This window comes from Cnephaeus nilssonii (genome assembly GCF_951640355.1).
Source record: "Cnephaeus nilssonii genome assembly, chromosome: 7".
Taxonomy (NCBI): Eukaryota; Metazoa; Chordata; class Mammalia; order Chiroptera; family Vespertilionidae; genus Cnephaeus; species Cnephaeus nilssonii.
This window is the reverse complement of record NC_137078.1, coordinates 2,062,852-2,076,907: the sequence shown is the minus strand read 5'-3', so window position 1 is coordinate 2,076,907 and position 14,056 is coordinate 2,062,852. Positions and strand designations below refer to the sequence as shown.

The 14,056-nt window shown below is 40.5% G+C and overlaps 1 protein-coding gene across 5 annotated transcripts in view; it reads left to right on the top strand.

The window, feature by feature from the left end:
• Positions 1-14,056, top strand: part of PLS1 (plastin 1) — a 222,745-nt gene that overhangs the window by 113,839 nt on the left and 94,850 nt on the right. For all 5 annotated transcript variants that reach the window (XM_079777349.1, XM_079777350.1, XM_079777348.1 and 2 more), the window contains one exon: positions 2,390-2,522. In XM_079777349.1, coding sequence (XP_079633475.1) covers positions 2,390-2,522 — 133 coding nt within the window. The remainder of the gene's footprint in view (positions 1-2,389; positions 2,523-14,056) is intronic.

Here is a 14,056-nt window from a genome sequence, read left to right as displayed (position 1 = left end):
CAACTACCCTCCCATGCTGGCCTGATTGCCCCCAACTGCCTCTGCCTTGACCCTCACCAACATGGCTTTGTCCGGAAGGAAGTCAGATGTCTGGAAGATGGCCGGTCGACTCGGTCTAATTAGCATATTACCCTTTTATTAGTATAGATAGATTATATAGGATAGAATTGCTTAAATGCGCGGGGGAGGGGGGGAGCCTTTTTCAGCAGAAGAAGATGCTTTTTGCAGACAAAAGTACATAATCTCTATATCTGGACTGATAGCCAGCCATATGCACTACACTGCCAAACCGGTCATTAAAATATTGAAGCGCTTTCTTACACCTTACACCAGTGGTCGGCAAACCGTGGCTCGCGAGCCACATGCGTCTCTTTGGCCCCTTGAGTGTGGCTCTTCCACTCCAGCTTAGGAGTACCCTAATTAAGTTAATAACAGTGTACCTACCTATAGAGTTTAAGTTTAAAAAATTTGTCTCTCAAAAGAAATTTCAATCGTTGTACTGTTGATATTTGGCTCTGTTGACTAATGAGTTTGCTGACCACTGTCTTACACAAAACAGCTGTTGCCCTTAAAAACCCCTCCTCAGCCCCCACCTTAGGTTTTGCCTTCTCAATTCACCCTGGTTATGTTCTGATTGGTCACTTTCTATGCCAGTCAGCATCAAAAGCTCCACCTCCTAGGCAGCCATTGGCTCTTCTGGGAAATCCAGAACGGCCCACTGACAGTTGCCTTTCTCTCTGGGCCTATCTCTGGGCCTGATCTGCAGCCTCCACAGCAGCCGCTGATCAGGCCTTGCCCGCCCTCTTTCTCCGTCCCTCACCAGCAGCCATGGCAGCTGCTGATCAGGCCCCACCTCACTCTCTCTCCAGGCCTCACCAGCATCCACAAAGTCTGTGGATCAGGCCCTGCCTCTCCCTCCAGGCCTCTCTCTGGGCCTGATCCAGATCTGCCAAAATTAGGAAAACTGCCTAATTCTGGGCTGGAGGCTAACGACCTGCTGTGCCCACCGCACCCCGCCCACCCCCTCACCTGCTGCCAGCCTTGCTGTGATAGGAGCCTGTGGGCTGCAGGGGAGGGACTGAGAGGTGCTTCATGTACTTCCTGGTGACCAGTCATCCATCTGGTCGTTTAGGTCATGACGGCTCTAGGCTATTATTACTATAGATAATATCTTAGTGATCTTTAAATACCTAGGAATAGGGAAACTTTTTTCTGCCACGGGCCATTTGGGTATTTATAGCATCATTTGTGGGCCATACAAAATTATCAATTTAAAAATTAGCCTCCTATATTTGTTCAAACATTTAATTAACTCACCCCTAATACCATGGCAGGGCCAGACCAAATAATTCTGTGGGCCTTATATGGCCTGTGGGCTGGACATTGTTCACCTATGCCCTAGACTCTAAGTCCCTGGGGAGGTATGTTGAGGTAAGGAGATAAGAAGGCAGATTATGATATGTGCAAAAGAGAAATATTAGTAATTGCTTGGGTCTTTTTTATTTTCTCTGCCCATGCTCCCCACCCCCGTGTGTGTGTGTGTGTGTGTGTGTGTGTGTGTGTGTGTGTGTGTTGGATTATATTTGGGGGTTACCTGCCAAAATTAGGAAAACTGCCTAATTCTAGGAACTAGGGCAAAAATGGGGAAGTTCAGCTTACTATATGTTATCCAGTGATGGAAATGGGAATTATTTCCTTTTAGGTTCTATATTGTTAAATGATTTTTATATTTACATAATAACAATAAAGCAACAGAACACTTTTCCTTTAAGTTCCTTCCTGTTTTTCCCACTGCATTAACACAACATTCTGTTTAAAGATCAAGTTATTCATGCTAGAAGACATATGTTAAGTAGATGACAATGAAAGTGGCTAGAAGTAGTATTGGTATTAGATTTATATCAGATTTCTTTCAGAAATTTCACAAAATTGACCTATTTTATTCATTTGAATAATTCTTGATTAAATTCAGTATTTCTGTTGTAAGCCCCAAAGAACAACTCTAAATTTTTTAGGGATGATGGCAGGTGGACTATATTGATGTGGATATTTGTTTCTTGTACTTTTCCCCTGGTGTGTGTGCATGTGTGTGAGTATCTGACCTTTGATAGTTGGCTTCTGCTCCATACACTCTTTGAAACAATATATATTTGGAAATATTACAGAATAAAACTGAATGTTTATTGAGCTCATTTAAGATTTATACCTTACTCCTCCCTAATATATCAGATGAAAAACTGGAATGAATTCCTCCTCCTCCTTTTCTTAAAGCTTTTCGTGTTTTAGTAGAGTTTTAATAATTGGCATTTATAATCTTTGAACAGAAATGTTTTAATAGGGCAATGAATTTTGTGAAATGAGCTTTGCTACTAAAATTTTCTGTTTTCAGAGGAAGAAAAAGTGGCATTTGTTAACTGGATAAACAAGGCCCTGGAGGATGACCCTGACTGTAAGCATCTCATACCCATGAATCCCAGTGATGGAAGTCTTTTCAAATCACTTGAAGATGGCATCCTTCTTTGGTAAGCTGAGCATTGGGATGAGGGAGCTCTGTTCTCACAGTATCCATTGACGAGCACTCAAAGAAAATTATAATCAGCAAATCCATTGTCTTTTGGAACTAGTTAACGAGTAGCTACATAGGTCTTGAAGAATTTATATCACATAGAAAATTAAGATCTATATATTTTCTAGAATTTTCTTTCAAATGTAATTTCTTAATTTTCTGATGTCTTTTTTATTCTATTACCTTAATAGAAACTTTTATCCAGACACTTTTGAGTTCTTCCTCTGATGTATTTTACAATGTTCACAGGGTTTCCTCTTTTCACTTTTCAACAAGGGAGTGTTGACTGTTGACGGGGACAGGAACATGAGTTAATGTAGAAGAAGGATGTATCACATTTGTACTTGAATGACATTAATGTTGTAGTTCAGCCTTGTTTATTCCCTGATTCTTTGCAGACTGTTTCTGCTTACTCCTTTGGAAACTCTCAAAGGGCATGTCTTACTTTGTTGCATGTACTATAGTCCCAGCATAGTTCTTGGTACAAAACAAGTGTGGGTTTTTTTTTTTAAGTTTATAAAAATACAGAATATTTACCATCACAAATAGTCTTATCACCCATACTTAGCCATTATTAGTATTCAGGAATATTTCCTCCAGTTGGTTTTCTGTGTTTTTACTTGAAAAGAAGAAACACATACTCATGAGTACTGGATATGTTTTTATTTTATTTTTATTTTTTTATTAATTTCTTAATGTTTACAGTATTACATAAGTCTCCTTTCTCCCTCATTGACCTATCCCTGGCTGCTCCCACCCCCAGCACCTGCCCTCAACCCCCTACAGTCTGTGTCCATTGATTATGCTCATATGAATGCATACAAGTCCTTTGGTTGATCTCTTACCCCCTCACCTTCCGTCTTCCCTCATAGGTTGGACAATCTGTTCAGTGCTTCTATGACTCTGGTTCTGTTTTTGTTCATCAGTTTATGTTGTTCATTATATTCCACAAATGAGTGAGATCATGTGATATTTATCCTTCTTTGACTGGCTTATTTCACTTAGCATAATGCTCTCCATCTCCATCCATGCTGTTGCAAATGGTAAGAATTCCTTCTTTTTTTACAGCAGCGTAGTATTCCATTGTGTAGATGTACCACAGTTTTCTAATCTACTCCTCTGCTGATGGGCACTTAGGCTGTTTCCAAATCTTACTATGGTGAATTGTGCTGCTATGAACATAGGAGTGCATACATCCTTTCTGATTGGTGTTTCTAGCTTCTTGGGATATATTCCTGGAAGTGGGATCACTGGGTCAAATGGCACTTCCATTAATTTTTTGAGGAAATGCCACACTGTTCTCCACAGTGGCTGCACCAGTCTGCATTCCCACCAGCAGTGCACGAGGGTTCCTTTTTCTCCGCATGCTCGCCAGCGCATGTTGTTTGTTGATTTGTTGCTGATAGCCATTCTCACAGGTGTGTGATTTGATACCTCATTGTTGTTTTGATTTGCTTCTCTCTGATGATTAGTGACTTTGAGCATGTTTTCATACATCTCTTGGCCATCTGTATGCCCTCTTTTGAAAAGTATTTAGGTCCTTGGCCCGTTTTTTGATTGGATTGTTTATCTTCCTTTTGTTAAGATGTGAGTTTCCTATAAATTTTGGAGATTAAACCCTTATCAGAGATAAAGTTGGCAAATATGTTCCCCATGTAGTGGGCTTTCTTGTTGTTTTGTTGATTGTTTCTTTTGCTGTGCGGAAGCTTTTTTTTTTTTTATGTAGTCCCATTTGTTTATTTTCTCCTTAGTTTCCATTGACCTAGGAGCTGTATTGGTAAAGATATTGCTATGACACATGTCTGCTATTTTGCTGCCTCTGGCTTCTTCTAAGATTTTTATGGTTTACCATGTTATGTTTAAGTCCTTTATTCATTGTCAGTTTATTTTTGTGTATGGTGTGAGTTGGTGGTCTAGTTTCATTTTTTTTTTTTTTGCATGTATCTATCCAATTTTCCAAACACCATTTATTGAAGAGACTGTCTTGACTCCATTGTATGCTCTTGCCTCCTTTATCAAATGTTAATTGAGCATAATGGCTTGGGTCGATTTCTGGTTTCTCTATTCTATTCCATTGATCTATATGTCTGTTCTTGGGCCAGTACCAGGCAGTATTGAGAACAGTGGCTTTGTAGTATAGCTTGATATCTGGTGTTGTGATCCCTCCAACATGGTTCTTCTCTCTCAAGATTTCTGCAGCTATTCGGGTCTTTTTTTTTATTCCAGATGAATTTTTGGAGAGTTTGTTCTAGGTCTTTGAAATATGCCGTTGGTATTTTAATGGGGATTGCATTGAATGTATACTGGTAGATTGCTTTGGGTAGTATGAATATTTTAATGATGTTGATTCTACCAATCCATGAACACAGTATATTCTTCCATTTGTTTATGTCTTCTGCTATCTCTTTTTTCAGCATCCTGTAATTTTCTGAGTACAGGTCCTTTACCTTCTTGGTTAAATCTTTTCCTGGTATCTTAACTTTTTTGTTGCAATGGTAAATGGAAGTTTGTTTTCTTTTAGTTTCTCTTTCTGTGAGTTCATTATCTTTATATATAAAAAGCTAAGCGACTGCCCAACTGTCCAACTGGTAGCTATGACATGCACTGACCACCAGGGGGCAGATGCTCAATGCAGGAGCTGCCGAGCTGCGGTGACCTGGCAGCAGCGGTTCTTGAGTGACGCACCCCAGAACCGGAGAATAGGGAGCCTGATTCCAGGGTGCATCACCCGAGAACTGCCCTCTTGCAATCCGGAATCCCTCGGGGGATGTCGCAGAGCTGGTTCTGGGCCTTCGGATGAGGCCCAGATCTCTGCAGGCCAGGCTGAGGTATCTTACCTGCTGGAAGGATCCTGCTCACTCAGCAGACGCCGTTCGAGACACGGCACCACCACAGGTGTGGCCGGCTGGGGAGGGACTGTGGGAGGTTGGCTCCAGGGTGTGACTGGCCCATCTCATCCAGTCCCTCACCACCAGCCACATCCTAATTAATTTCCTGTCCATGTGCACGAATCCATGTACCAGGCACTAAGTGGTGTATAAAACAGCCATAGATTTCTGGGTGTTAATTTTGTATCCTGCTACATTGCCAAATTCATTTATTAATTTTAGTAGTTTTTGATGGAGTCTTTATGGTTTTCTATGTACAATATCATGTCATCTGCGAATAATGACAATTTTACTTTTTCTTTTCCAATTTGGATGCTTTTTATTTCTTCTTCTTGTCTGATCACTGTGGCTAGCACTTCCAGTACTATGTCTAACAGGAATAGTGAAAGTGGGCATCCCTGTCTTGTTCCTGATCTTAGGGGAAATGGTTTTAGTTTTTGCCCATTGAGTATGATGTTGGCTGTAGTTTTGTCATATAAGGCTTTTATTATGTTGAAGTATGATCCCTCTATTCCCACTTTGCTGAGAGTTTTTATTAAGAACGGCTGTTGGATTTTGTCAAATGCTTTTTCTGAATCAATTGATAGGATTATGTGATTTTTGTCTCTCAATTTGTTTATGTGATGAATCACATTTATTGACTTGTGGATATTGTACCATCCTTGCATCACCAGAATAAATCCCACTTAGTCATGGTGTATGACCTTTATAAAGTAATACTGGATCTGATTTGCTAGAATTTTGTTGAGGATTTTAGCATCTATATTCATCAGGTATATTGGCCTGCAATTCTCTTTCTTTGGTTTTGGGATTAGGGCAATGCTGGCTTCATAGAAAGAGCTTGAAAGTGTGCCTTCCTTTTTTATTTTTTGGAATAGTCTGAGAAGGATAGGTTTTAGTTCTTCTTTGAATGTTTGATAAAACTCCCCTGTGAAGCCTTTTGTTTGCTGGAAAATTTTTACTACTTTTTCAATTTCTTCAGTAGTTATTTTCCTGATTGAGTTTTCGAAGCTTGTATTTTTCTAGGAATAGGCCCATTACATCAAAGTTTGTTGGAGTAGATGGAAATAGAGGGCAGGGAGAGGAGGTGTTCAGAAGTCTCAGGATCTTGGAAGAAGTGAAGAAAAGCTTTCAAAGTAAGGCAAAGAGTAGCTGGAGCTGTAGTTCCTTCACTTCCTTGTTGCTCTCTCTGCCTCACTCTTAAATGATGAACTTCAGATTCTGAGTGAGGAGGATGTTCCTAGCTACCAGCATAAAGGACCAGAAGAAAGAGAACAGATTTTTAAAAGAGAGAGAAATCAAGATGGTGGCATAGGTAAACACCTATACTGCTGCCACACACAACAATTTTAAAACTGCAACTGGAAGACAGAGCGAACATCGTCCAGAACCACTGGAAAGCTGGCTGGGTGGAAATTCTAAAACTAGAAGGAAAGATAAAAGGACACTGACACCTAGAGGAGCTGTGGAGGACAGGTGCGGAGACCCACGCATGCATGGAAAGGGCGGGTGGCTGAATACGCAGCTGGCTTACTTGCGGTGCAGGGAGAGGGTGGGCAGCAAACACAAGGCTAGCTTTCTTGTTCGGGAGGGAAACAAAACCTCCCGACTGCACTGAAATCCAGTTCCAGGTGAGACTTTGAATACCCAGACTCATTCGGGGAGAAACTGGACTGCCTGGTAGCAGGTCAAACTCAGGGCAACCTTTTCTCAGAGGTGCGTGCAGCCATTGCCATGGGACTCTGAGACACAGGGGCTGCATAGGGCGGGGCTGATGGGAAAAAAAGGCTGTCTACTCCACCCTGAGACTCTGCCCCATCCAAGCAGAGCACAGAACCTCTCCCAGTGGAGACACAGCTGATTCTCACAGGCTATTGGCCTGGAGGTCAACTCCCCCCAGTGATACTAACAACAATCTAGGCTTAACTACAACAAGACTGCACACACAGCACACAAAGGGGCACACCAAGAGTGTCCACCTCAGGTAACTGGGGAGGCTGAGCCACTGGGCCCTGCTAGGACATCTAGCACACAAAGCCACTCCATCAACTCAGGGAAGCAGCCAAAATGCGAGACAAAGAGGCAGGTCACAAATGAAGGAAATGGAGGAAAGTAAATGAATGGATATAGGTTTCAAAACCACAGTTATAAGGTTTTTCAAGAATTTCCTAGAAAAGGTAGATAAATTTAACAAGACCCTAGAAGATATGAAAAAGGATCAACTAGAAATTAAGCATGCACTGTCTGAAATAAAAAATATTATACAGAGACCTAAAAGCAGACTAGAGGATTGCAAGAACCAAGTCAAAGATTTGAAATACAAAGAAGCAAAAAATACTCAATCAGGAAACAAAAAGAAAAAAGAATCCAAAAATTTGAAGATCATGTAAGAAGCCTCTGGGACAACGTCAAGCGTACCAACATCAGAATTATGGAGGTCCCAGAAGAAGAGAGAGCAAGATACTGAAAACCTATTTGAAGAAATAGTGACCAAAAACTTCCCCCACCTGGTGAAAGAAATAGAGTTACAAGTCCAGGAAGTGCACAGAACCCCAAACAAAAGGAATCCAAAGAGGACCATACCAAGACACATCATAATTAAAATGCCAAGAGCAAAAAACCAAGAGAGAATATTAAAGGCAGCAAGAGAAAAGAAGTTAGTTACCTGATTCTCACAGGCTATTTGGCCTGGAGGTCAACTCCAGGGAGCACCCATACAATTGTCAGCTGATTTCTCAACAGAAACTATGCAGGCCAGATGGGAGTGGCAAGAAATATTCAAAGTGATGAATAGCAAGAACCTACAACCAAGATTACTCTACCCAGCAAAGCTATCATTCAGAATTGAAGATCAGATAAAGAGCTTCACAGATAAGAAAAAGCTAAAGGAGTTCATCACCACCAAACCAGTATTAAATGAAATGCTGAAAGGTATTCTTTAAGAAGAGGAAGAAGAAGAAAAAGGTAAAGATAAAAATCATGAACAACAAATACATATCTATCAACAAGTGAACTTAAAAATCAAGTGAATAAAAAATATGAAAAACAGAATAAACTGGTGAATATAATAGAATCAGGGGCATAGAAAGGGAGTGGACTGACAATCCTCGGGGGGAAAGGGGTGTGGGAGGTGCAGGAAGAGACTGGACAAAAAACGTACACCTATGGATGAGGACAGTGGGAGGGGAGGTAAGGTCAGAGGGTGGGGTGGGAACCAGTTGGAGGGGAGCTATGGGGGAAAAAAAAGAGGAACAATTGTAATAATCTGAACAATAAAGATTTATTAAATTTTAAAAAGTAAAAGTTTGTTGGAGTAGAGTTATTCATAGTATTTTTAAAATATATTTTATTGATTTTTTTAAAAATAAATCTTTATTGTTCAGATTATTATAATTGTATTATTATAATCAGGGCGATCCTGCTAGCAGTTCTCAACCTGTGGGTCACGACCCACAGGTTGAGAACTGCTGCTGTAGAGCCTAAGACCGTCGGAAAACACAGATATTTACATTACGATTCATTAACAGTAGCAAAATTACAGTTATGAAGTAGCAACGAAAATAATTTTATGGTTGGGGGTCACCACTACATGAGGAACTGTATTAAAGGGTCGCGGCATTCGAAAGGTTGAGAACCACTGCTCTAGTCTGCTCTTGGATCTCTGTATATTATTCTTCATTTCAGTCAGTGTTTGCTTAATTTCTAGTTGATCCTTTTTCATATCCTCGAGGGTCTCACTAAATTTATCAGCGGTTTCTAGAAGATTCTTGAAAAACCTTATAACCGTGGTTTAAACTCTATATCCAGTAGCTTGTTTTCCTTCATTTCTGTCATTTGTGACCTGTTTCTTTGTCTCCGCATTTTGGCTGCTTCCCTGTGTTGATAGAGTGGCTTTGTGTGCTAGGTGTCCTATAAGGCGCAGTGGCTCAGCCTCCCCAATTACCTGAGGTGGACACTCTTGTTGCACACCTTTGTGGACTGTGTGCACAGTCTTGTTGGAGTTAAGCCTTGATTGTTGTTGGTATCACTGGGAGGAATTGACCTCCAGGCCAATTGGCCGTGAGGATCAGCTGTGTCTACGATGAGAGAACTTCTGTGCTGGAGACACCCTTATGGGGCAAGACTTGCTTCAGTGGGGCTTTGGTGCTCACTGAGTCTGCAGCTTGAATGTGTCTGTTATGGATCTGAAGAGTTGTAATCTGGATGATCCTACTCTGACCACTGGGAGATTCAAGGAGGTGCAAATTTAGCCTCTGCCTGAGGCCACCCAGCAGGAGCTACGGAGAGATCTGCAGATTCCTCTTCTTTGTTTGGGTTTTGGAGGTGCCCTGATGAGGCCTTCTTTTGGATGTTCTGGGTCTCTCTGACTCAGCTGCAGTTTGTGAGGTAAGTTTAGATTTCAAAGGACCAGGCCATATATATGCAAAAGCCTCTGTGCACAGCTTGGGTGGGGCGGGGTCTCAGGGTAGAGCAAACAGCAATGGCTTCCCATCAGCCCTGCCCTAAGAGGCCCTTTGGTCTCAGTGTCCCTCGGTAATCGCTGGAAGCACCTCTGAGAGAAAGCCGCCCTTGAGTTCCGCCTGTTGCCAGACAGTCCAGTTTCTCCCCTATGAGTCTGGGACCCCAGGGTCTTGCCCGGAACTGGAGTTCAGAGCAGTCGGTAGCTTATGTCTCCCTCTGGATTGAAAAAGCCAGCCGCGAACTCAGTTGCTAGCCCCTTTCTGCACGCACCTCCATACCTCTGCACTTTACTTCTGCAGTTCCTGTGAGTCTCAGTGTGCTTTTCTCTTCCCTTCTAGTTGTAGAATTTCCACTCATCCAGCCTTCCTGTGGTTCTAGATGATGTCTGTTTTGTCTTTTAGTTGTAATTTTGAAGTGGTTGTGCAAGGCAGCAATTTCTGGTGTTTACCTATGCTGCCATCTTGGTTTCTCCTCTATTTTATTGATTTTTTACAGAGAGGAAGGGAGAGGATAGAAAGTTAGAAACATTGATGAGTGAGAAACATCGATCAGCTGCCTGCCTCCTGCACACCTCCCACTGGGGATGTGCCCACAACCAAGGTACTTGCCCTTGACTGGAATCGAACCTGGGACCTTTCAGTCCGAAGTCCAACAATCTATCCACTGAGCCAAACCACTTACGGCAGTATATATATATATATTTTTACAATCCCTTGTATGTCTGTGAGGTAGTTGTTACTTTACCTCTTTCATTTCTGATTTTGTTTATTTGGGTCCTCTCTCTTTGCCTCTTTGTGAGCCTGGCTAGAGGTTCATTAATCTTGTTTATCCTTTCAGAGAACCAGCTCTTAGTTTCATTGATCTTTTGTATGTTTTTATTTATTTTTTGTCTCTATGTTGTTTATTTTTGCTCTGATCATAATTATTTCCTTCCTTCTGCTTATTCTGGGCTTTTCTTGTTGCTCTCTTTCTAATTCTTTAAGTTGCAGGGTTAGATTACTTATTACCATTTTTTCTTGTTTTCTGAGTTAGGCCTGTAGAGCCATGAACTTCCCTCTCAGGATTGCTTTCATTGTGTCCCATAGATTTTGGACTGTTGTGTTTTCATTGTCATTTGGTTTCAGGATGTTTTTTATTTCTTCTTTGATCACTTTGGTAACCCAATCATTGTATAATAGTATGCTATTCAGTCTCCAGGTGTTTAAACTTTTTAAATTGTTTTTATTGTAGTTTATTTCTAATATTATGCAGTTGTGGTCTGAGAAGATGCTTGATATGATTTCAGTCTTCTTTAATTTGGAGAGACTTTGCTTGTGACCCAATATGTGGTCTCACTTTGAAAATGTCCCATGTTCACTTGAGAAGAATGTATATTCTGTGGCTTTGGGGTGAAATGTTTGAAGATGTCAATAAGTCCATCTGATCTAGTGAGTCATTTAGGATTTCTGTTTCTTTGCTGATTTTTTTGTCCAGAGGATTTATCCAGTGATGTCAGTCGGTATTAAAGTCCCCTACTATACTTGTATTGTTGTCAATCTCTCCCTTGATATCCTCCAGAAGTTTTTTTATGTACTTGGGTGCCCCTGTATCAGGTGCATATATGTTTACCAGAGTCATATCTTCTTGTTGTATTGATCCCTTTAGTATTATGAAGTGGCCTTCCTTCTCTCTGGTTATGGCCTTCACTTAGAGGTCTATTTTGTCAAATATAAGTACTGTTGCCCCAGCTTTTTTTTCATTTCCATTTGCCTGAAAAATATTTTTCCATCCCTTTACTCTCAGTTTGTGTGCATCCCTTGTTGTGAGGTGGGTCTCCTGCAGACAGCATATACTAGGTGTACCAGTTACCAATGCAGATTTTTTTCAATAGATGGAGTTAAACATATGTTGATATATATGCAATTTGATATGTATTCTATTTTGTTGTTTTGACAACCAGCTTCAAAACTTTATATGTCAAATTTTCTGATTGGGTTAACATCATAGATATTTTTATGCTTAAAAATGTCGAATTTCATGCCCTTCCCCCCCGCCCCCCCGGCAAAAAAAAAGAGCATTTGTGGGAAGTTTTAATTCATTACTTTTTAAAAAAAAAAAAAAAGTGCTGCTGAATACTTCAGGAAGCTTATGGTGAACATACTCCATCTCAAGATACTTGTGAACACTGGTTTAAATGCTTTAAAAGTGATGCTTTCGATGTGAAAGACAAAGAATGTCCAAGTCAACCAAAAAAGTTTGAAGACCAACAATTATAAGCATTATTGGATAAAGATGCATGTCAAACTCAAAAACAACTTGCAGAAAGATTAACAGTTGCTCAGCAAGCAATTTCCGATTGTTTACAAGCAATGGGAAAGATTTTAAAGGAAGGAAAATGGGTGCCACAATAACTGAACAAAAGACAAATGGAAAACCAAAAAGTCATCAGTAAAATGTTGCTTCAGTGGCATGAAAGAAAGTCTTTTTTGCATCGAATTGTGACTGGCAATGAAAAGTGGATTTATTTTGAGAATCCCAAAGGCAAAAAATCATGGGTTGATCCAGGTCAACCATCAACATCGACTGCAAGGCCAAATCGCTTTGGAAAGAAGACAATGCTCTGCGTTTGGTGGGATCAGGAAGGTGTGGTGTATTATTAGCTTCTAAAACCAGTTGAAACACTTAATACTGATTGCTACCAACAGAAAATAATCAATTTGAACCACACTTTGATTGTGAAATGACCAGAATGGGCCAGAAGACACGGCAAAGTAATTTTGCTTCATGATGACACACCATCACACACTTCAAAACAAGTTAAAGACACATTAAAAGATCTTGCCTGGGAAGGATTAACCCACCTGCTGTATTCAACAGACCTTGCTACTTTAGATTACCACTTGTTCTGATTGAGGGCACATGCCCTTTCTGAGCAGCACTTCAAAACGCACAAAGAAGTGGAAAATTGTGTCTCTGAATTGTTTGCCTCAAAACAAGAAAAGTTCTATTGGGACAGTATCCACAAATTACCTGAAAGATGGGGAAATGTGTAGCTAGCAATGGACATAACTTTGAATAAAGCACTTTTGATGTTTCTCTTAAAATTATCGTGTTTTCTTTGATTACTAAATCTGCATTATTAACCGGTACACCTGGTACACGGGTCATTTTTTCTTATTCATTCAGCCACTCAATGTCTTTTGATTGGAGCATTCAGTCCATTTAAATTCAAGGTTATTATTGATAGTTACTTGTTTGTAGCCATTTTTATTTTTTGTGTTATTTCTTCCCTTTTTATTTCTTCTCTTTACAACAATCCCTTTAGCATTGCTTGCATTGCTGCCTTGGTAGTGATAAACTCCCATAGCATTTTTTGTCTGTGAAGCTCCTGATTTCCCCTTCAATTTTTATTGATAGTCCTGATGGATAGAGTATTCTTGGATTCATTCCTTTGCTTTTCATCACTTTATATACTTCCTTCCTTCCCTTTTTACCCTGATGTGTTTCAGTTGAGAAGTCTTTTGATCATCTAATTGGAAATCCCTTGTAGGTAACTCTTTGTCTCTCTCTTGTAGCCTTTAAGATTCTCTCTTTGTCATTAATGTTTGTCATTACATTTACGATGTGTCTTGGTGTGGGTCTTTTTGGGTTATTCTTGTTTGGGACTCTCTGTGCCTGTGTGACTTTCTTTTTCCCCCAAATCAGGGAAGTTTTCTGACATTATTTCTTCAAGTAGGTTTTCTAAGCCTTGCTCTTCTTGTTGCCATTCTTGCACCCCTATTATACGTATGTTGCTTTGTTTCATGTTGTTCCAAAGCTCTCTTAGACTCTTCTACTGCCTTTTAATATTTTTCTTCAATTGTAGTTCAGATTGGATGTGTTTTGCTGCCCTGTCTTCTAATTCACTAATTTGGTCCTCTGCTTCTTCTAGTCCAGTGGTTGCCAACCTTTCGGACTTCATGAACCACCAGTGGTCCGTGGACCACCCGTTGGCGACTGCTGCTCCAAAGATTTCCTTAAACCAGTGGTTGCCAAGCTTTTAGACCTCACAGACCACCACAGGTTTGTGGACCACTGGTTGGCAATTGCTGTTCTAGTCTACTATTGAAACCTGCCATAGTGTTTTTTAGTGTTGCTATATCACTCTTTTTTGCCTCTTGAT